At 36.8% G+C, this 24,313-nt stretch overlaps 1 protein-coding gene across 1 annotated transcript in view; it reads left to right on the top strand.

Moving 5' to 3' along the window:
* Positions 1–24,313, top strand: part of GALNT16 (polypeptide N-acetylgalactosaminyltransferase 16) — a 1,415,037-nt gene that overhangs the window by 376,355 nt on the left and 1,014,369 nt on the right. Inside the window, exon 2 of the mRNA XM_044074007.1 lies at positions 487–662. Within this exon, the coding sequence (XP_043929942.1) occupies positions 487–662 (176 nt within the window). The remainder of the gene's footprint in view (positions 1–486; positions 663–24,313) is intronic.

Raw genomic sequence — 24,313 nt, 5'->3', positions numbered from 1 at the left:
GATGTCTAAAGATGTTGATGGTTTCTCACCAGAAGAACTCTGTTCAATTAATGTGTTAATCAGCCTTTCAGTCACTGAATCTGTATTATTTTTATTTCCTCATTCCCAAGAACATAGGTTACCATTAAGGTTAGCTGCCCTGGTGGGCCATTGTAATCCTATTTCCCTCAATGGTGAGACTCAGTCCCTGTACCTTATATATAAGAGGCAAACACCTTAAGTATTATGCCAAGCCCCAAACCCCATGTCACTTATTGTCGTGTAATACTGCTTACACATAATGTTTCTAATCATCTGGTTTATAACTGCACAATAGATCTTTTTTTAGTAATCTTAAAAAAAATATTGTCTTGTAGATTGACTAAAATGAGACACTGTCTGCAGTACTAATCATGTCAGAAAAATGAAATAAATACTGGTAAAGCTCATGGTTGTGTTCTTTTATACTGCAACTGTTATGCTTTCTGACACTTATTTTTGTTGCAGGTCACTAAAATGCCCTCAGCTGACAGGACCAAAGCAAAGGGCTTTGATGAGCATGCCTACCTGTCCCCTAAACTGTTGAAGCCTGGTGAAGATCCATACAGACTGCATGCCTTTAATCAGCAGGAGAGCGACAAGCTGAGCAGTGACAGGCCAATACGGGATACCAGGCATTACAGGTATAGTGCTTACATTACAAGTATGGCATCTGTAAGATGAGTGCATGAAAAAATAATTCCAATGATTCATATCAGGAATGTTGCCTGTGTAGTATCTTTGCAATGAGTAGCAAAAAATCTTTTACAGCTTTGGAAGGCGATTTTGATTAAATGTACGCAGTTAGAATTGCGAGGCAGCAGCATGTGAATAATGATAAAAGCTGTTTACGGATTGCATGGTCCGAATCTCCTTAGATAAATGTGGAACTGAAAGGAAAACACTTCCTATCTAGCTGTTACAAAGCATAGGCAGACTGGACATTTGGTGAACAGAATACTGGTTAGCAATTTTATGCTGAGTATTTAGGCTTCATAAATGGACATAGAGGGAAGAACCCTCTAGAAATATAAGGGGAGTAGGACGTGCAGTATGTTGACTATTAGAACATTAAAGCTTGTTGGAGGATTGGTGGCACACACTGTGAAGGTAAACATTTGGCATTGAAATGTATATATTATTTTCAAGTAAGTTGATTTTAAAATCCCTCCCATAAGTTGGCTTACCTCAGCTTTTCTGCAGGGCTAATTGTGAAATTTCTCAGCTGCTGCGCTGTTAGCACCAGTTAGTGTTGCTGCTTATGCTGTTTTCTATTAAAGTTTGGGAGCTGTTATTAATGTTGTTAATGATGTTAAGGTGTTACAATTTCATGTTTAATATGCACATCTTCCGTTTTATTTGAAATGAGAATAAAAGAATCCAGCCCTTGCATTCGAAGAGAGCAGGAAAAGATAATGGAGAAAAATACTAGCTGTAGTTACTTTGACCATATCTTGAAAACCAAATCATGGCAGTATTACGGGGGAAAAAATAAACATTTATTTTTGGCCAAGCATATCTCTTGTAGACCATGGTATATAACGTTTATGTTTTATTTATTTATGGATTTATATTTATGGATTCTCAATGAATAATCACAAGAAAACACCAAAATTGGATTAATTACTCAAGGCTGGCTCCATCAGCTTCCTAATTTTTTTTTAATTGCAGGGTATAAATTTAACAGCATTATCTAAATAAAACAGACTGTAAATCAGGATTGTAATTCAACCAATCATCTGAACAATCCTTTTACGTCTGAGGCAGAATACAATACAACATGTCTTAGGCATGTTGTAGGTTACTGTGCACTTCAGTAATACCAAAGATAATCAAAATGTTCTTTCTGGAAGCCAGCCCAGAAGAAGAATTGCACTGGAGATGCCTTTCCCCTAGAATGCAAACTTTTTTTTGGTGGAGGGAATATTTACATGGGTGCATCAAAACAGTCATAGGCAAGCAATGATGGGATATGGAGTGGTAAGGTGTGGTGTGCCTGTGTGTGAAATGAAATTAATTTCACATTTAATCACATTCAAACATCTAAAGGTTACATAGCCAAGAAGTCTGTTGGTGAAAGTAACTGATTACTGGCATTTGGTCATACTTTTTGTGTGTATTTCAAACAAGCTGCATGTGTTGATATCAAAATATATTTCAAGCAAGTTAAATACATTGCTAAAGGAAGAATTTCCTTTATGTGATAACAATTGAACATCTGAGGTATATCTAGTGAACAGATGGTAACAAGAGGGTTAGTCTGTTTCTGAGAGCAACTGACTTACTGTCATTAAATCACAGTTAGATGATTATGGGTATGAACAGAGGTGTTTTTTTGGATATAAGAAACAAGCTTAATACATTACTAGGGGAAAGAATGGCTTTTTTATCATGGTGAGACATCTAACTTTTATCTAGTCAAAAGATGGTAATGGAGGTACTCTGCATTTAAAAGTGACTGTATTGCTTGCCATTTCATCACAGTTAAATGGCCATAGGAGGTGTTGTTTGTGTTATGTGAAATAAGATGATTACACTATTACAGGTAGACCTTCCTTCATTTTATTATGTTAGACATCAGATGCATACCTACTGAGAAAGTGGCATCTTGGGAGGTGAGCCTATGCTTGAAAGCAACTGTTGTACTGTTAGTTAATTTCAGTTAAATGATCATAAGTAAGGCAATGGTGGCTATTCATGTACATGAAATAAGCTGAATAAATTACAATGGGCAGAACTTATTTCACGTGTTGACAGCAAAACATCTAAAGTATAACTAGTCAATAATTCATCATTCTCTCTTGGTTCTAGTTAAATAAACATAGATCTGGGTTGTCAGTGGAAGTCTGCACATGAAACAAACTGAAATACAGTACTATCGGTTGAAATTCTTTCTCTTAATCACAGTCAAACATCAGAGGTAGGCCAAGTCACAAAGTGGTTAATCTGTGAAGGAATATTGGATGCCTCTGTGTAAGAGCTGAAATGCTTGACATTAAAATAAACTGTCATAAATTATACCTATAAGGTGAGGTGATATGGCTTTTGTTCATGGGCAATGCAGTATATACTTGTAACATAACTGTAATGAGTTGTAATTATGTCAGCAATAAAGATAATGAATGATTCTGTAGAAAAGTGATCTGCAATGTAATGTTACTGGAATGATGGTACCACCAAAAGTAGTTGCATTGACCATGGCAGTGTGGCCCAGACAACTTCAACATGCAGTTGTGTGTAAATGGCTTAAGAAAAGGATTACATTCTTATCACCTAAGAGTATACTTATAATTTCCTGAATGTTTTACTAATACTTGCCAAAGAATTTTATATATATATATATATATATATATATATATATATAGATATATATATATGGGTCTACCTCTTTCCATCAAAAACACACTTCTGCGAATGGCAGTTCACTGATTCCACTTTGTCGAAATTCTGCTATAGCAAAACAACAGTTAACCAAGCCTTACTTATGCGAATCTCAACAAATACAACAAAGACATTTATGTAGGGCGGCAATCCCCCATGCACCACCATACTCCCGCTACTTATATATACTAATTCTGAGATTGCACTACATTGGGGAAAAGGGAATATTCCCTTAGCCTCACTGTACCATGATCTATAACAACAAGTGATGTAAACATTAAAGGTTCCCCTCCTGTACACCATGTAACAATCTGATTTGCCGGTTGTTTAGAAGCACTCAGGTGTAGTATATCACATTCAGCAATGTGATATTCTGTGATGTGAGTGTCAGTTAACTGTTTTGCTAAAGTGGAATTTCGGCAAAGTGGAATCGCCGAACTGCCGTTCACTATAGTGTGTTTTCGATGGAAAGAGGTAGACCACTCACACACACACACACACATATATATATATATATATATATATATATATATATATATATATATATATATATATATATATATATATATATATATATATATATATATATATATATATATATATATATATATATATATATAAAGTTCTACTTCATTTCACTGAAAGTTCATTTCACTGAAATCCAGTTGCTTGCGCACAATTCACTGAAAGCTCATTTCACTGAAAACTAATTTGACTGAAACTGATTTCGTTAAAAGTTGTGCACAGGCAACTCAGTTTCAGTGAAATGAGCCTTCAGTGAAATGAAGTAGAAACAGATATATATATATATATATATATATATATATATATATATATATATATATAGAGAGAGAGAGAGAGAGAGAGACACACACACACACACACACACACACACACACACACACATATATATATATATATATATATATATATATATATATATATATATATATATATATCCTATTATTCACAGTTACTGAATGATATGTTCTACAACCATTTCACATTCAGTCTGCCTAAACTAAGTATATTAAGTTTATATTTTGGCATGAGAATATGATTACTGTTGAGCAGAGAATTCAGTTGTATGCGGAATAAAAGTTAATTATTTGTACTTTCTAAGTCAGAACTGTAGTTTTTGGGGTAACTTTAGTACATAGTCTATTATAAACAAACAAACACAGTTTTGCTTTCTCTCCTTGAAGACAGGTATAACAGTTACAGGCAGTGGAGCAAACAAGAATAAGTTTATCTGGCTATGTTCAAGTTCTTATTGAATGCATATGGTTTAAATGAATTAAACTACAAAGCTCTGCCATATTTATTATGGTATTATTTTATATTTTTGCAAGTTATAGATTTTGGCTTAATTGTGTTTTTTATGCCTAGCCATATGTGAAACTGATAAGATAATCGAAGAGTCATTTCATTCTTTCCCTAGTGAGATACTATAAAATATGAATTTCAGTTACATACTAGAAAGCTTGCTGAAGCAGTTTCTGGCCTCGTAGCTGAAATAAGATAATTGTACAAAGACTGTATATACAGAGAAGCTTTGTAGTTAATACTAACAGAAATAACTTTATGTTCAAAAATTTTGAATGCATACAAATATTATCATAAGAAAATAAGATGAACATGCAAATAAAAAGGGGTACAAGATTTACAAGAAGTAGTGTGTAATCAAGTGAAAACAATAAAGAATAGAACTGTATCATTATTACAAGTGCTTAAATATTGCTTGAACATTAATGGTTTTCACAAATTTTATTGTAAATAGGAAATAAGATCTGGTGGTAGCATTCTTATTCTTAAACACATTTACACATATTCTTGTAGCTTCAGACAATAAATCTGCTTAGTAGCTATCAATCATACAAACCCTGTTTTTAGAGAAAATATAGTCATTGCTGCATATAAATTAAATATTTAGGAATATACTGAACTGTTGTTATCTTTGTAAACTATGATAAATAGTAACACAAGTATTCTGAGAGATTACTTTAACTTTCCACTTATTAAATGAAATACTTAACTTTCTACTCCATATCTGAAATCTGAATTAATGGATCCTATTTTCCCTAAAGGGATTATTTTAGTTGGTGACATCACTTAGTAGAGGGAATAATGTATCAGCCAGGGTTTTAGTAATGATTTAGGTATTGTTGAACTATTATACAATTTTGGCTATGAAACAAAGAAAAAAACATGATAGTAATAAATTAAACTACTCATGTATCAGTGATGCACCTTCATTTGTAAAGTGGTGCGACACATTTCCAACTGAAGATTAAAACAAGGCCTAAGATATGTTAAAGGTGTTATGTTTACAATTTTTGGATAACAGCTCTTCTTTTACAGTTTCCAGAAATGGATGTCTACCCTTTAGGTGTACAAGCATAGAACAAGATTGTTTAATAAAAAGAGACATAGATATAGAACTTTAAAGTGGTATCCTTCATATGCCAATAAATACAAGTTAAATAAACCAATAAACTTTTGAAGTCCAGTGGCTCACTTTGTAAAATTAATTCTACATGCAGAATATGAAAGGATATTACAGATATATGATCAGTTTAATAAAACACAGAAGTCCTGCTGCTCCTGTTGTACATCCAAACAATTTATACATGCCCTCTAGATATGGCTAAAATATTTAATGATCATTTTACAATAATTTGTCGTAAAGCTGTTAGAAAGATTGAGATAGACTATGCTTCCATAAAATACATTTTCTGTTCTATAGCTGATAACAAACAAGTTATACTAATCTTATTTAAGATTAAGAGGTTTTGTCTATGGGATTTAACTTTATTCACAATTACCTGATTAACCAGTTAAGTGTTAACTTGATGTCCCAGATGGTTATTTTATTCATTTATTTTCCAGAGAAAGGCTTGGTTCCTGATGCATAGAAATAGTCATCTGTTGTACCGATCTTTAAAGGTGATGACAAAAAGTGTATCATTAATTGCCTTATAAATTCTGTTTATTGATGCTTTTAAAAAACATCCACACTTGTATTCTGGCTTACTGACGTAGAACAATATGAGTTCATGAAGGGTCACTTGGCATTTTCTGATAAGACTGATTTTACAAGACATTACTTAAAGTTCAGGATTTAAGCCTAACTACAACTGCGATTTACTTTTATCTGTTTGGTTCAGTACCTTTGGAAGAAGTACTGAACCTTGGATAGGTAAATGACTCAAAGATAAAATGCACCAGGTTACATTTATGGGTGGAAAGTCACCTTGGAGGATGATCATTTCTGTGGTACTGCAGGTATCTGTTTTGGACCCAACAATGTTTCATTTTCTATTTTCAACATGTCCTTAAAATTAGAAATTCTAAGTGTCTAAATGCCAGAAGACTGTATGATTGCACTGTCATAATTACATCTAAGGACATAGACTGATATCTTTAATTTTGTGAAAACATCTTTAAATAATAAAGTCACTATGATTTGCTCAATACTGTCTATTTAAGCATGTGAAAAGGATCTTGAGATTTTCATAAAGAACAACTTCAGCTTTAAGGAACCTGCTTCAATATCTAAAGTCAGTGGTCATGAGACAAGAGTCTACTATGTTTAATTAAAAGGTCTAGAGATTATGCTACATTAACAAGAAAGGTTAAAGAAATTGCATCTGTTTAATATTAACTATAACCTTTTAAGGAAAAAATATACATGACCTGTAATATAAAACATGATGAACTATTAAGGGTCGTATTTTGTATAGAGATAAGTCCTAGCAGAATGCCAAATCACAAGGTTGTAAATATAGAGCTTATATTAATAATACTAGGGGACTGTAGATTTATTAGATAGCAGATTCTACTTTATTTATTTATTTATTTTTGTTAACTGGAATAGTCTGGGCTGAAAGTCCCTTTTTAGCAGAGTCTTAGGGAGGAAAGCTCTGCAATCTAATATGATTTACATTTAGAGACACCACACAGTGGTGTGAACATTGGCTCTAGGTGATGGTCACTGTTGATGTGACACCCCAATGGGGTTGATGATGATGCCAATGCTGTCATCATTCAGAGACATCATAGGGTCCATAAACCATATGCAGATTACATTCAGAGTAAACATATTAGCATATGGTTTCATTTCCAGCTCTTTTTAACAGTTAGTTATCGATATAGTCTGGGACTGTATACATCTTTTTTACATTGTAAACAATGTACAGATGTAGTACTTTGTGAGATTAGGGGGAAGGATGAGAAAGTGAAGGTCTAAGCAATAGAGGATGGAGGATATAATAAGGGGACCACAAAAAATGAATCAAAAAGGGCAGAAGTAATAAAAGAATAATTGGAATTAAGATCAGTAGATATATAAAAGTGTAACGCAAAGCCTACATGTGTTATCTAGCAATGAGTACAGAAGGCAATTTTGCTTTTATTAGGTGTTTCTTTTTAATATATTTTTAACTTTTACAGAAATAGTTTTAGCTTTGTCTCTGTTCCAATATCCAGAGCAATTGAAGATCAACCTTTTGTGAAGCAGAATGAGAAAACAGGATTTCCATACTGATGACAGTCATAATGGAGACCCTGCAGGTTTTGCAGGGAACCATTTTAGAAAAAGTATAGAAGAAAAGACAAATGTATGGATGTGAAAAAGAAGCTTCTATATAAAGAGGCACTTTTTATCTTAAAGTTTGGCACTTTAAATCCAGAAGGAATGAATGTGGCTTGTAATTGGAAAGTTTTAATATAATTGTTAATACATTAATTATGTCATTAGCTTATTTGTTTTAAACGAATGAACAATGATGTATATAAGATGAAACTGTGTGTTTAATTCTGTACTCCACTGAAGGCTGTTTAAGCCGAGGCACCAGAGTTGGACATATTAAAAGTTTTGTGGTCACTGATTTGTTGTATTTTGTTATCAGATACAGTTTTTTGAGTTGTATTTGATAGGATTTCCATACTGGTTGTTTTACTTGAGACTGAGTATTTGGTTTAGATTTTGAGATCTGAGATTTCTGGGCAGTTCATATCTTTTGATGATTCTGGTAAGTGTTGGATGTCTTTTAGATTTTTGTAGAATGCTATGTGTTGCTTTGAGTTGAGATTGTGTTAAAGTTTACTGGAGGTTTAACCAGTAAAACTGTTGCAGTTTTTACAGTGGAACTGTTGTAGTTTTATATAGTGTGTTTTGTTGGGAAGGTTAGTTGTAAGTTTAACAATTCTGTTGTGACAGTTTTCTTGTTAGAATGGGGATGTCTATATAAAGGTTGTAAATAGTACTTGTGCATATTGTAGCAGTACTTGATGCATTACACATGGTTTCATTTTATACACACTGAGCTGAGCGGAGGAGGGGCACTAACCACAACTGATCTGTGATATATAACAATAAGTAGCCTATTTTTTTTTTTGCTTATTTTACTAGTTATTGCTTATTCTAGCCGTTTATAGCACCATTTGTTGTCTGTTGCATACTTTTTACTGTATTTTATTGCTATAAACTAATCTTCATGGTTGCACTAAAATTGTCTACCTTACAGGGCCTGATAAATAAGGTTTTTATTGTCACACTGTTTGTAACGCTTTTTTAGCTAGTTTCACTCTGTGACAGGTATTACCTGGAAATTTTCTCCATTTGTTAAGCATCTGCTTGTTTGTTCTGATTTCCTGCAAGGAGTGTATCATATAATGGATTTGTTTGCAGTTAAAAGCATTCTCTAGAATCTTCTTGCTCCTTTATCTGTTGAAAACTTTCATTTAGTGGCTCACTGCTGTTTTTCTGCTGTAATAAACATTTTTGTAGTTAGTTCTGCCAAAAATAGTATAGCTAGTAGCTGTAGCACAGCCCAGTTTAGGTTTGCTGTATCTGTGGCCTAGTTGTTTGTTTGCAGTGTTTATTTGTTTTGAACACATGTTCCAGGCCATCTTGGCTTAGCAGAAACCTTTCTTCTTCGACTTTAGTGAGGGTAATTGTTGTTGATTGGCTGCTGGCTGGTAGAGGTTGGCTGGTCTAGGGCTTGGAGTAAGCACTCATTGGTTCTTTTGAGCTTTTTTAAGTTGTTTCAGGTTTTACATTCTGGTATTTAAGCCCTGACTTTGAGATGATTTCTGTCTATACACACTGAACTGAGTGGAGGAGGGGCACTGACCACAACTCTGATCTGTGATATATAACAATAAGTATCCTGTTTGTTTTGCTTATTTTTACTAGTTATTGCTTATTCTAGCCATTTATAGCACTTTTTATTGTCTGCCTCAAGTACACAGACAACCTGCTCCTCTTACCTCTCAACACTCAGACTTGTGAGAGATGCACTTATAGCACCAAATTGGAAGCTATGCACTCTCCAGTCAAGACTGGACTAACTGGTCAAGAGGAGAAGGTCAACACCTGCACCACACCACATGGAAAACATAGCCTTCCAGAACACCCACTATCACAGCACTCACATAAAAACACAAACCATACACCCACCTTCATGGAGGTTCTCAATAGAAATTTACCCAAACAGCAGAGACCTCCAAGACAGAAATGCACTCAACCACCACAACACAGCACAAACCACAGGACACATAGCTCATCTCCACAGTGTGCCCCTCAACCTAAGCCCCTAAGGCTAAACACCTTGCTCAATGCACTAATCATATGTGGCTCAATAGTAGGGCACACAGATGTACCACCCACTAGGTTGAATAAGGAGAAGATAACAGTCAGCTGTCTATCAGGTGCCAGAATCCGACACATAACACACGTACTCAGGTCACCCCACAATAAGTACAAGTATTACATTGTCATTGTCCATGTGGGTGTGAATGACCTGAGACTCACCTCCCTGTACTGCATGAAAAGATACATGGTGGAGCTGTTGGATTTTGTGGTCCAGTCAGGTATGACACTAGCCTTGAGCAGCATGTTACCATCACCCAGAATGATATCACAGTACAAACAAAAAATGATTAACTTTAACAATTGGCTAAGTTTCTGGTGTCATTCTAAGGGGATCCAGTATCTATCTGCTTGGGATGATATGATTGACAGACCTTGATGCTTTGCCATAGGCCTGCATATGTCACCCCTGGGTTTCTGGGTACTGGCTAAGGCTGTTGCCACCCCTGTAGTGCCTTTTTAGGCTGTATTTCAAAGACCAGATTACCACCATAACAGCTATAAATAAATGCAATCTGAGGGTCATGCTGCTCAACATTAAAAGTCTAAATCTCAAAATGCACTCACTCAAAGCACTCCGCAAAATGGAGAACATCAACATTTGTGCTGTAACAGAGACCTGGTTTAAAGCAGCAGGAAGCACCCCTGCACTACCAAACTATAACTCTTTCCACACCTTTCAGCCACAAAACATGGACTGAAGCTCCAAAGGCGGTGGTGTCTCCATATTCATAAAGAATATGCACACCTCCAGACTAGTAGCCTAGTATAACGCACCTGACTTACTTCAGGTACAACTAACATTGAGTAAGACAGTGATCCAGGTCATAGCCTGCTATAGGTCCCCAACCATGTCCCTAGACTCTCACTCCATGTTCCTAAGTACCCTGGAATCTTATCAAGATCCAACCCAACACACTCTTACTAAGAGACTTCAACTACCCCTCCATCAACTGGGAAAACTACTCAAGCACCAGTACACTGGCCCAACGCTTCCTGGAATTCATCAATTCCAATACCCTGGACCAGCTCATTCTCACCCCCACTAGAGGAAGCAACATCCTTGACCTGGTTATTACTAACATGGGCGACCATTGCTCTACACCAGTAGTCAATCCCAACCTGGTCAGATCTGACCATAAACTAATCACCATGGAAATCCATGTCTCACCCACATCCCCCACAAAGGTAACCATCTTGAAACACTTCTCCAAATCTGACTTTGGACTCTGAAAAACAGAGGTGGCTAACTTCACAGCACCCATGCCAATGGAAAATAGCTGCATGACTGCTGAATCATGCACCAATGCACTGTACGAACATGTACACAAATGCATGGAACTAGCCATACCCAAACAGAACCAAGACACTTTCCTCCAAAAAAAGGAAGCCAATCTGGTGGTCCCCTGCCATTAATAAACTCTACAACAGAAGGAAGAAACTGTTCCAGAAAAAGGTGAAGTCCCAAGACTGGAAAAGCTCCCTTATTATCCTCAACAAAAAGTTGAAATCCATCATCAAATCCTCTAAAGCCAGCTATGAAGGCAGAATTGTGGCAGACACTAAAAACAATCACAGAGCCTTCTATAGCTATAGCAAGAACCTCCATGGCAATACCCAGATTTGCTCTGAGATACTGCACAATGGTACCATTTATACTCAGCCAACAGATATTGCCAACATACTGGCTGACAGATTCAGTACCGACTTTACCCCCCAAAGGACCAATCACAAAATCGGAAGAATGCCAGGCACCCAGCATTACTGCAGAATGGGTTAAAGCTGCATTGTCTAAGGCCAAGAATACAGTTTCCATGGGACCCAGTAATATCTCTGGCTGTGTTCAGCCTGAACTACAAAGCGAACTGGTACCACTTCTGTGTGCCCTGTTCAGTCACAGCCTCAGCTCAGGCTATGTCCCTACTGAATCACAGACTGCTACAGTCATTCCTCTCCATAAAGGGGGAGTGACTACAGACTCTGGGAATTATCACCCTATTAGCATGTTGAGTCTGATATGTAAAGCTATGGAGCACATCATCATGGACCTGATTAACAAAGATATAGGAAATCTCCAAACTCTAGACCTCATGCAATTTGGCTTTCTGAAAGGGAGATCATGCCTGCTCAACCTGGTTGACTTCTTTGAGTAAGTCACCAGGGCTGTGGATGAAGGTAAGGCAGTGCATACAGCCTACCTCGATCTGGCCAAGGCCTTTGATACCATTCCTCACTCTGGAATTATTGATAAACTCACCAAACTAGGCATCAACCCCTATATCACTAGGTGGGTTGCAAATTGTCTCATAGATAGAACACACAGTGTGAAAGTAGTGGACTCCAAGTCAGGCTGCCGACCAGTCATGACTGGTGTCCCACAGGGATTGGTCCTGGGTCCTCTCCTGTTCGGCATCTACTTCTCAGAAGTCCAGGCCAACACAAAGGGACACTGGCTGACCAAGTTTGCAGATGACTGCAAGCTGGGTGCCATTATTAACTCCCCAAGTGATGCAGACATCCTACAGAAAGGCCTCACTGAGACCAATGACTGGTACTGAAACCATGGCCTTAAGCATAATGCCACAAAATGCATTGTCATCCCCCTTTGGTAAAACTCAGTTCCCACTAATTACCACATCGATGGGAACCCACTGAACAGTGAAGGCATTATAAGAGATCTAGGGACATAGGTTGACAGCAACCTCTCCTTCAACCACCACATTGACACTGTGGTCAGAAAGTCCTTCTGTGTGGCACATCCCATTACCAAGGGTTTTGCCTCCAGGAAGAAAGAGGTCATCTCTCGCTACACCTCCCTCATTAGCCCAATCATCGAATATAATGCCCCATTTGGGATGTACCTCACTAGATACCTGCAACAGCTGGAGAGGCCAAAGAAGTACCTCATGAAAAGGATCCAAGGTATTAAACACATGTCCTACATGGACAGACTCAAAAGACTCCAGCTATTCTCTGTCTCATATCGCCTACTTAGAGGCGATCTTTGCTTGACTTACAAGGCCATGTGTGACCCAGCTCTGTTAGAAATGCTACATTTAAAGATATCTCAATCCTCCCACACCACACACTCCAGAGACCTCAGCCTCATTACCACATCAACAGAACATGCTGGAGGAGAAGGTTCCTCACCCAAAGACCACCCATGCTCTGGAATAGACTTCCCATGCATGTCAAGCAGAGCACCTTGCTGACCCTCTTCAACAGAAATCTTGATGAGTGGATGGGTGATAGATCTGGGGATCACTCCAGTGGCTCTACTTGATAGAGGCACTGGGAACTAATGTCAGGTGGCACGATGCCAGGGCACTTCTATGGGCTAGGCCTGTAAAGGCTCCAGGGCCATTAGCCTAGTACACACCTATGAACCTATATGATATTTCTAGTTTTTGGTTTATATTTACATTTATGCAACTAATATGTTGGTCAGACTCAAGCATACAGTCTATGAATACCTCAAATAGCTTGCTGTAATTTACCCGCTTGACTGCAGTGTTGTAAGTAGATGTAATATGAAATTCTGGGATGCTTGTTCCATGTATGGTACAGGTAAAAATAATTATCTTGGTTTTATTTGACTTTCAGTAGTATTTAAGATTTAGTGAGACATTCTTCATGCCTGTCCTGGCAAGGTCTTCTCCAGCAGTACTTTGCTTTCACAGAATCACATAGTGTAGCACTATACATATTACAAACACATTACAAGTATTTTACTGTGCATCTTTGAACTATATTGTAGTGCCCTACAAGAGGCAGCTAAACTTACCCTTCAGAAGTCCAAAGAATCTTTGGAAAACATTTTTTGTTTCAGTATGCACCACGTTTAGTGACATTTCTACCCAGCTCTGTGGGCAACAAATGGGGGTCATCCATGGCTGAGGGGCATTTGTAGCATCACATGCAACACACAAGATGTAACATTGTAAGTGGCCTACTCCCAGTGTGCATGGCACCTGTATGTATAAGCCATACTGTCTACACCTACCAATCAGGTGACACTGTGGGAAGTCCCTCACAGGAACCATTGAATTTGGTTGGACATGTGCCAAATATATGAATAATGTGAACTGCCTGAATGACACACACAACAATTATAGACAATTCTCTTGGTATTTCAGACTGCCTAGCAGTTCTTGGAATGGTTGTCCTTCCTATCTGTGTATCTGTGTCCCTCTAGACCAGGTGAGACCTTAATAGGACCATGGGTGCAATCTGAATTGCTCTGTACCACAGATAATCATGCAGTCTCATAGAACACGCACATGATGTTGGTTCTGTCCTTTGGCATCCTGGGTAGTCATATGTTGTTGTGTAATGTTGAAGAACTGGTTAATTATTCATGAGGTAGAAGCTTGTCACATAAATAACATGCCCCCCCGCAGACTAATGGCAAGTCCCTGTAGCTAAGATGTTCAACACTACATGTACCTTTAGGTTCAAAGGAATAGACATACTACATATACCCCTCACTTCCACTCATAGTTGACGCAGTTTGACTCAACCCTAGAGAGCATTGCTCCCTGTTGACACTGAAGTGCTTGATTATCTGCTGAACTGTGAGATGTTGATAGCTGTATCTTCTTTGTTGACACAGGTGGTCACAGCATGCAACAGTGCCAAAAGTAGCTCTGATGGAGGCTATAAACGAATACTGTTCAGATTTTGCTGCGTACCTAACACCTGCTCCTGTTATATAACCATAAACCATGGTGTTCATGGTGTTCATGGTGTTCATAGATCTGCGTGGGCTTGGGTGCACAACCATTGTATACAAGCTATCTCGTTCACCTCCTACATTTGCATATTCCATGTTGCTATTTTTGCATGAAGTTTCTCATATATATGTCATTATGCTCTCATATGCATGTGCTGCATACTACACAATGTCACTTGTTGCAGTTTTGTGTGACTGTTTTCTCTGGAATGCTTGCACCCCTACTATTGTGCTCTTCACATTTGTCAGCCCATATATGAATCCCATACTATGTCTGAGGTACTCTTATATAACCTACCTGTTTATGGTTAGATTTGGTTCCTGCTCATTAAATACATTCTCTTCATCAAGAAACACAGTGATCAAAACACACAAGTGAGGGTGTCAAAAACAAGCTCTGAAAAGGAAAACAGCGCTGGCTGAAATAAGAGCACCAACATCTGAACATAAAGACAAGCAACGCATAGGTTAATAATCTTAATATTTTTAATAAAAATAATCTTAATATCTCAAGAAATAATAATACCTGAATGAAAACTCATAAATGTAAGATTTCTGCAATCTTCATTACACACATATTTTTCTTATGCAGACAAGAGCCATTTTAAACAGAGGGAAGTCCATTATTATTTAGTGGAAGTGATTAACTTTTATGTAACTCATAATTATTTCTTGTTTAATGTTTCATTTACAATTAGTAGGGTCTGAAAAAGGCGATCCATTTGACTACTCATGCAAATTTATGACTGTAAGTTAAATTAGAGTACATTTATGAAGAATATAAAAATAAGTATTTCCATTATTAAAATAAGTGACATTTTATATGAAATAGAACAGCAGAAGAGTCTGGTCAGAAATTAATTACTCACAAAACTAAAAATAATAGTTACAAATTAATTTTTTCAGGCAATCTCAGTGTAGAATCTAATCTTCAGATCTAACAACTAGCTGCTTCCTGTAGTCAAGGGCACAGTGTCTGAGTCCTTCCACATCTATTTTATTATTGTGCAACTCTGAGCAAGTCACTTAGCTAGACAGTGCTTCAGGGTCAACCCACTAAAGGGATACTTTTGTCCAGAAAGCTTAACAAATGAAAATAAATAAATGAAGGAACAAACAGCAAACTTTGTAACGCTCAGAGCAGCAGTTAAAGCACTATTTGTACAAGTTGCCATCCTGACAAATTGCTAGACTACATAGCATGTGGGGTTTTATAAAAGATAAAGTTATACTGAACTTGACTTTTCTGCGTCATAGTTCTTTAAGTCAAAATAAAAGCTATGCTGAAACACTGCAGAAGCTCTAATAGACAAGAAAATACAAACGTAAATATATAAAGAATATCTTCCTGTCAGGGTAGGACAGTATCTAGAAAAAAAAAAAATAAATATATATATATATATATATATATATATATATATATATATATATATATATGGGTTCTGTTCAGAAACTCGAAATATTGAAATCTCGAATTTCAGTATTTAGAGCCCAAGAAGCCGAATCCACATAATAGCGAAAGTTTAGAAGCGTGAAATTCAAAACCTCGGTTTTGAATTTCACGCTTCTAAAGTTCTGTTATGGTTATGTATTCAGTTAAGTGTGTATGTGTGTGTGTGTGTGTGTGTGTGTGTGTGTGTGTGTGTGTGTGTGTGTGTGTGTTAAGGGGTTTGGATAGGGGCTGTGGTGTGTGTCAGTGTGTTTTGTTGCTGTGATGTGTGTGTGCGAAGTGAAAGTAGCTTGTGTGGTGGTGTTTTGTGTGTGTTTGTATGTAGTGCGACCTCAGAGTGAGAATATTAAGTGGGGGGGTGTGTTTGCATGGTGGATGGTGTGTTTGTGTGTGTGTGTGTGTGTGTGTGTGTGTGTGTGTAGTAAAACTGCAAAATTCAAAACTTCCGGTATTCGAGGTTTTGAATTTCACAGTTTTTAGTTTTCGTTGATTCCACTTCTTGGGCTTGAGATACTGAAATTCGAGATTTCAGTATTTCGAGCTTCTGAAGTGAATCCATGTATATATATATATATATATATATATATATATATATGTATATATATATATATATATATATATATATATATATATATATATATATATATATATATATATATAAAAAACCGTTGCTGTGCAGAACAGAGAAGAAAATGTCGGAAGTACAGAATTGCAGGAGATGAGATGTAAGCCATGTTTTTGCACAGAAGGCAAGCGTCCTTCTAACCCCAAATTTCTGCTAGTTATTTACTTTGACGCTTTCATCCAGAAGTCTTGGAGGAATCCTCAGTTTCAAGCTTAAATGTGATACATATTCATTACAGATGACTTTATTCAGCATACCAATGAAGGCAGCTAGCATTCTGCATGCTGTTGTGATGCTGTGAGAAGATTTATGAGCTTCAGCATTTGCTGTTTATGTGTACTGGTCTTGAGTTTGTAAGTGCAGGATTTGGGAGGAGGTGTGAATCTGTCTGTCTAACTCAATTTATTTTCCTTGATTAAAATGTTAGTATGGCTTGAACTGCATATACATGTCCATACATTAAGTATAAATATTTTAAAAAGTTTGTACATTGTTCAGTAATTATGCAGTATTATTCAGTTCTTGTACTCATGTTCATACTGGAAATAACAGTGTCACTTAACAAATAACTACACTGGTGCTAATGACTCTGGTATAAATTGTCATGTATTTAAACTGTTAATCTATTACAGATACAGTATTAAAGTAAGTGATAAGGTTGTATCTCTGTGCTTGAACCACATGTTAGAGGTTCAGGACAATTCTTCCATGACAAGGTATGAAGCTTGCTGCAATTGTATTCTTCTTATAAGAGTTCTCATTGTTGACTGCCAGAAATGGAACAGATGTCATAATTCATGTTTTCAGTACTGCACAGCTGACCACAAAATACTAATCTAGCATCTGGCAAGCAACACGTGAGACAGGAAATCCCAAGAACAGAGGAGTGAATCCTGCCAACTCTGAGCCCCACAAATGAAGGTTTGGTTTGTTGTTATTGCAGGAGTTTAGAAATCCTTATTAATGCATTTTCCAAATAGGCCTGACAGAAATTCATTTTTAGCAGGAAAACAGCCATTGTGATTAGATTTTGCAAATACCTTATGGGCACAATGGTCAACAGACTGTAAGAAGGTCTCCTGAGAGGGTTCCCAGTCTTGAACTGCAACTATAGAATGTGATGAGCAATAGACCATTGTAATTAGAAAGAGAAAGAGAGAGAGAGCATTATGGGATACGATGGGAGACAGATCACTGTAAACAGAATGAGAGTACAGCATTAGTAGGTTTCTACTAGCCAATCAATATACAGACTATTATATGGCTAGCCAATAAGCAGACAGTGACCAAAAGTGAGAATTAAACCCTGTACATTGTGTGGGAAGTAAACACTTTAGCCATTATGCCAACTCCCAATGGGAGAGTGATCAGTATAACTAGGGCAAGATTGCTATATGGGATGCAATAAAAGACAGATCAGTGTAATTAGAGTGAGAGCACAGCATGGCATGTGATGAGGGACAGATCAGTATAAACAGAGTAAGACTACAGCACGGGATAAGATGGGAGACAGATCAGTGTGAACAGCGTGAGAGTGCAGTATGGCCAACAATGGGAACATATCACTGCTGGGCACTACAGACATAATATTGCATTGTGGTGTTACATCATTATTAGTGCAGGGGAGAGGAAGAATAATGGAAAAACTCCAGCAGCTACATCGAGTGCAATATTCTAATAGGGTGTAGCAAAGTGATGGAAGTCTACAGTGTCATCAAAATGCAGACAGAAACAGTGGGAGAGTGCCTGTATAATGCCAGTGTAAGGCTGGGACACAGTGGGAAAAAAATCATTTGGGATTTGCAAGTACAGTTTCAACGGAGTGTAAACAGAGCAGAGGTCCTATTAGACAGTGACACTGCAATTTCAGTAGAATGCAAAGATGGAGTGAGGAAGAGACTGAATATTGCAAATACAGCAAGACACAGTGGGAAAGTCTCCTACTAACCTTTTTAAATTTTATTGTTTAACAGGACAAGACACCCTTACAGGGACCTGCAAATGTCCTATCATCACGGTATTGTGGCATTATGGGAGATGGATGCTTATTAGGCATTGCAAGTACGCTGTGAATATAGTGATGATGAGGAAAGGGAAAGTAACTTCCACTGGGAATTTTAAGTACATTGTTATCAGAATGCAATTACACAGTGGTCACTGCAGTACAGTCTTAGTGTCGAACAACACCTGGAAGTGGAGTCCCTTCTAACAACAGCCATCAACTGTCCCTGATTTGGCAGACTATCCTGATTATGCCTAATATTTGTGGCATGTCCCTCATGAAATATTTGATTTTCTGGTAAATCACTATGGTTTGTAGTCAGTCATTCAGCAATCCCAGACATTAGATTTTCAGACTTATTTTTCTTAAGAAAATGGATGTTGATGTACCTGTTGTTCTTAGGTTAGTACTAGGTTAACTGCCCTTGCGAGCCATTGTAAGCGTAGCCAATTATCCCTTGTGAGACTTGAACCCTGCACCTTGTGTTTGTAAGGCAAACACCTTAACCATTAGGCCACCCCTTTCAGAGTGAATTAGAGTAATATTTAGAAATGTTCCCTGATTTGTTCTTCATTCTTGAGCAAAGAAGCTGAGTGGTATGCTTCTGACTATTGGAAATATAGACTCAGCACAATATATAAATCCAGTTGGAAAAGGATTCTACTGCACATTGTAGTTACAGTGTTAGCCCATCTCAAAGCACAGCAGAAAAGGGACTCTACTGTTAATATAAATACTGTATGAGCAAGCTGCACAGTTTCAGTGGAAGGCGCTGGTCATTATATATACAGTCCAGCAGAGTGCAAATATACAATGTTCCAAGTACATCATCTGCATAATGCAGGTAAAGGGCACAAGTAAATCATCTGCATAATGCAGGTAAAGGGCACTACTGTATGGCACTGAATGTACACTGTCATTATAGTGTGGGTACAATCTCTGTTGGGTATTAATCGGCATCCAAGACTAGCACAGAGCAGAGTGAGAGATGAATCTCTACATTCATGTTTACTTTCTATTTATTTCGTATTTGCAGAGTAAATGGATGGCTTCTACACAGAACCATTTTTAAGCCTCACCATCCTGTAGCACATTCAATAGTAATAGATATAAACACAAGAAATTCAGTCTTAACCAAAATTCAGAGTAATTAATGTATGTGATACAGAACATATTAGACAGATTTAACAGACCAAATACAAAGAGTACAGTTAAACTATTGTGTACACTACAACAAACTATATGAAACAATGAAGTATAAATTCAAATGACTTTTGCGCAATTATGTTTACAAGGTGAAGCAAATAAATTCATTCTAGGTGCTGGCAATCAGCCCTATTGCTTAGAAAGTCTCATGGGGGTCCCCAAGATGTGGGAAAACACGTTTTAATTAAGCATCATTGAAACATGGCATAATGAGGGAGATGTTCTTTCTAATTTCAAATATGTAGGTGACCAGATGTTGACAGTCATGTAACTGAAACTTGACTATCACTGGACAGTGTAGAATGTCTACCTTTTCCTCAGTGATAAACTGGTGATCATGTTAAGGACAGTACAGCAGCAACTGACTCCCATGCAAATGACAATCACCTTGAACAGGCAAATGCTGTTTCACAGAGTTTGTAACATTCTAAGGATATTATGCAAGGTAGAGGCTGCAACAGAAAAGACAGTACTCCTTCAGTGAAATAAGGACCCCTCTAAAGATAATGACCCTTTCTTCAGTATAAAGATAATGCGATAATTTCCTACATATGACAAATTGTTTCACAACTTTAGATCTTGTCACAATAACACAAAGAGGAGACTCTAGCCAGACCATGAGTATTTGACCTGCAGTACTTTTTCAAGGAGCACACTAGGACCACAGATAACTGTCATTTTGTCATCCACCTCTTTAATCTTTTTTTCCCTGCCATGAAGAGTGCACCTTTTTCTTTCTCTTGATCATTACTAAATATTTTCACAAAATCACCATGAAATTACTAATCTACAAGTGGCTTTTTATTGTATTAGCATCAGAGGTAGTCCTCTGCACTACAGAGACAGATGCATTAAGCTCGGGAGACTAATGGTCATTGATAAGTTTATTGCTGAAATGTGAAAACAACAGAGGTACAGATATTTAGTCTTATAGACTTCCAGCTGTAATAGGTGATGAAATTTACATGGGGCTACCAATTTTGACACTGAACTTTCTGTGAACAAGACAGGTATCCATTTTGGACAGTACTGTCAAAAGCTGAGTTTGATTAGATATTGGGTAAGAAAACATAATCCATGTTTGTATAAGTTTTTGACAAAAGTCGAAGGCTTTTGCGAGATCTGTGAATATTACTTCAGTTAGTTTTCTTTAAACTGCATTAATATGATTTTATAACTGCTATTTTTTCAGTGGAATTGCAAGTATCATATCATCACAGTGTGATCAAGAAAGTAGATGTATCATAGCAGCTGCATAATAGACTCAAGCAGAAAGGCCCTGACAAAGCATAAAAATGTGTGCATTGAAATCTGCCAACCTGTATTTATCAAAGGATCATGCATATTTCCTCTGGAAATAACTAATATCTCAATGCATATTACCTCACCTGTACACACCAAAAATAGATGTTTAGACATTCTGGCCAGAAGGCCAGAATCCATTAACTACGGACGTTTCAACCTCTTATGATCTCATCTTCAAGACAGGAATGCCTGGTGATCACTGCAATACCATGTCAGTGCACTGCAGAGACACAGTAGAGTAGGAGATCTCTGTGTGTAGTTAGCACTCCAGTGCACTGTACCTGCAGTGCCTAACAGCTACTTTAGTGCTCAATGCATTAAGAAAGGGCTTCACCTAAATGTACCAAAGTTAGTTTCATTGTAATGCAGGGAAGCAGTGGAAAAGTAATCTTTAATAGACACTGCAAATACAGTGTCATGACAGTGTTGATATGCTGGGAAACAGAGCTCTGCTGTGCAGTTTGACTACAGCAACAGCAAAATGCAGAGGCAATGTGTGAAGTGGATGCTGTACAGTGTTACTGTAGCACAAAGCATAATGTAAATGGGACATTGGCTGAGCACTGGAAGAAGAGCATTAGCATGACTCAGCAACATCATGAAACTTGCCACCACTAGGAGCTATGCAACATAACATTTATTTATTTATCTTTCTATTCAATTTATTCGTTTATTTCAGTAGATGAAATTGGCCAAAAGGGTTCATTTTCATTCATACCCTTGCTACAAATACTTCAGGAGTTAATTACTCTAGAAAAATAAGTCAAAGTCTGATCATGTTAAAAGAAGATAAGCATAGTGTAAGGAATGCCCACAAATCAATGGAAGATAGGAGATAAGATCATTTATACAAACAACTGATTTACAAATCAGCAAAAGTTGCAAAACTTTATAAGCTTTACTTATACTGAGAACCATAGCAGAAAGTTAAGTCACTCACAAAGTCTGTGATGTTTAAATATGAAATGGACTTGATCTACCAAGGTATGGCATCAAGGTCTAAAGCAGTCAGTGTTCCACTATATTCAGCATTCATCAGGCCTGTCACTGAGTACAGTGCCCCATTTGGTATGAACTAACCAGGCATATCCAACAACTGGAATGTCCACAAAGATTCCTCACTAAAAGAATACAGAGTATAAGTAACATGTCCTATGCAGACCACCTCAAAGCCCTGCGCCTGTATTCTGTCTCCAACAGACTGTTGAGTGGAGATCTATGCCTGGCATACAAGGCATTGTCAGACTCCACTCTGAGGGACCTCCTGTATATACACAAAATAAACAGACAAAAACAGCACTAGAATTACCCATTCTAAAGACTTAAATCTTGCCTGTGATATAAATAGGACCTGCTGGAGAGAAAGGTATGTATCTTGGAGACTTCCCCTTCTCTGGAACAGGCTCCCCATCCATGAGAAACAGAGTCCCCCTCAACCCTATATAAATGTAACTTGGACAGTTGGATGGGGAGCAGGAGGTTCATCCCTGGTTTGGCACCTGTGTCTCTAATGGGCACAGGCATCCTGTAAATGGTTCATCTCCTAGGCCCCTGCTTGTAAATGTTTCAACTCTCAAGCCCCTGCTTACACTTATCAAGGGTATATATAGAAACAGAAACTGATCTCTCCACGGAACAACAAGTAGCAATTTCACCAACCAAGCAAATAATCCAGTAGAACTTGAAGCGATAAAATAAAATAAACCTTTTATTAAACAAGTGGGTTGATAAGCGCTTTCGCGTGGAAACAACCACGCTTCTTCAGATAATAATTACACCCACTGACTTGCTTTAAATAACAGAACAATTAACTAAGGCATTAATTTAATGACTAATTAATTAGTACAATAATCATTTAAAGAGATCATACTTAAAAGCAACAGACATTTCTATGGTGTATAGAACGAATGAACAAACAAATAAATAAAGACATAGGCTAGTTATATTAAGCCATAAAATATGACGGGTAATTAAAAACTTTATGCTAAATATATTAAACCATAAAGTATAAAACCTTACATATATATTCAATAAAATTGAGAGAGTCTCAGACATAATTTCAACTGGAGTCTGGAATTAAAAATAAAAATGCAACATTTACTAAATATTAAATAACTTATATGAGCATAAGCTAAAAACGCATGTTTTGAAAATTTATTAATGTTTGAATGAGACAACTCTAATGTAATGTAATAATACGGTTAAAAAGCATTACTATTCAACGCAAGCTTAATAACATTCAAGAACCAAATAAAAAGCTTTCTCCAAAAAGGTAAGAAACACTAAGTTCATTGTTTGTCTCTATTTAGCAAAACATCTTTATTTGTTAAGTAAAGAACAGATACTCTAAATATATGGATAAAATACTGAACGGTGAAGCGGAACACAGCAAATAGCAGCCAAGTATCTTTATGATAACTCCTCAGTACAGGATGCAAATGCTACGATGCTCTAATAGTTAAAAACTTTTATTGATGAATAAATGAGTGAGCGCTTTCACCTATAACAGGCTTCTTCAGACTCATACAATGTTATGTTAAGCAAACAACAATATATACACACAAAAAAGGCGACAAAGTCAATTAAGCACTCTGATCAATTAACAATAAATTAAATTAAATAACTTTATATGCAAAATATAAAAAGTGTAAAAACTCTTCAAAAACTATTATAATAGGCTTGTATATGTATAAAGATGCAATTTGATAATGCTCTACATAACTAACAACAAAAATAAAAATAAAATAAAAATCAAAATAAAAATAAATGCTGATAATGCATGTAATCTATTGTGTGTAAAAACAATAACATTCTTCTTATAACAACATCCAGCAAAAACATAGAGTAATATAGTGTCTAAATGTTTAAATACTATATATGAACTTTCAATCTCCTCATTTTCAAGAATGGTCTGACAGAAACCTTCACATTCAGTCCCA

This window comes from Protopterus annectens, chromosome 6.part0, assembly GCF_019279795.1.
Source record: "Protopterus annectens isolate FY-2018-M chromosome 6.part0, PAN1.0, whole genome shotgun sequence".
Taxonomy (NCBI): Eukaryota; Metazoa; Chordata; order Ceratodontiformes; family Protopteridae; genus Protopterus; species Protopterus annectens.
Note: the sequence above shows the minus strand (reverse complement) of the source record. Positions and strands in the feature narration are given on the sequence as shown.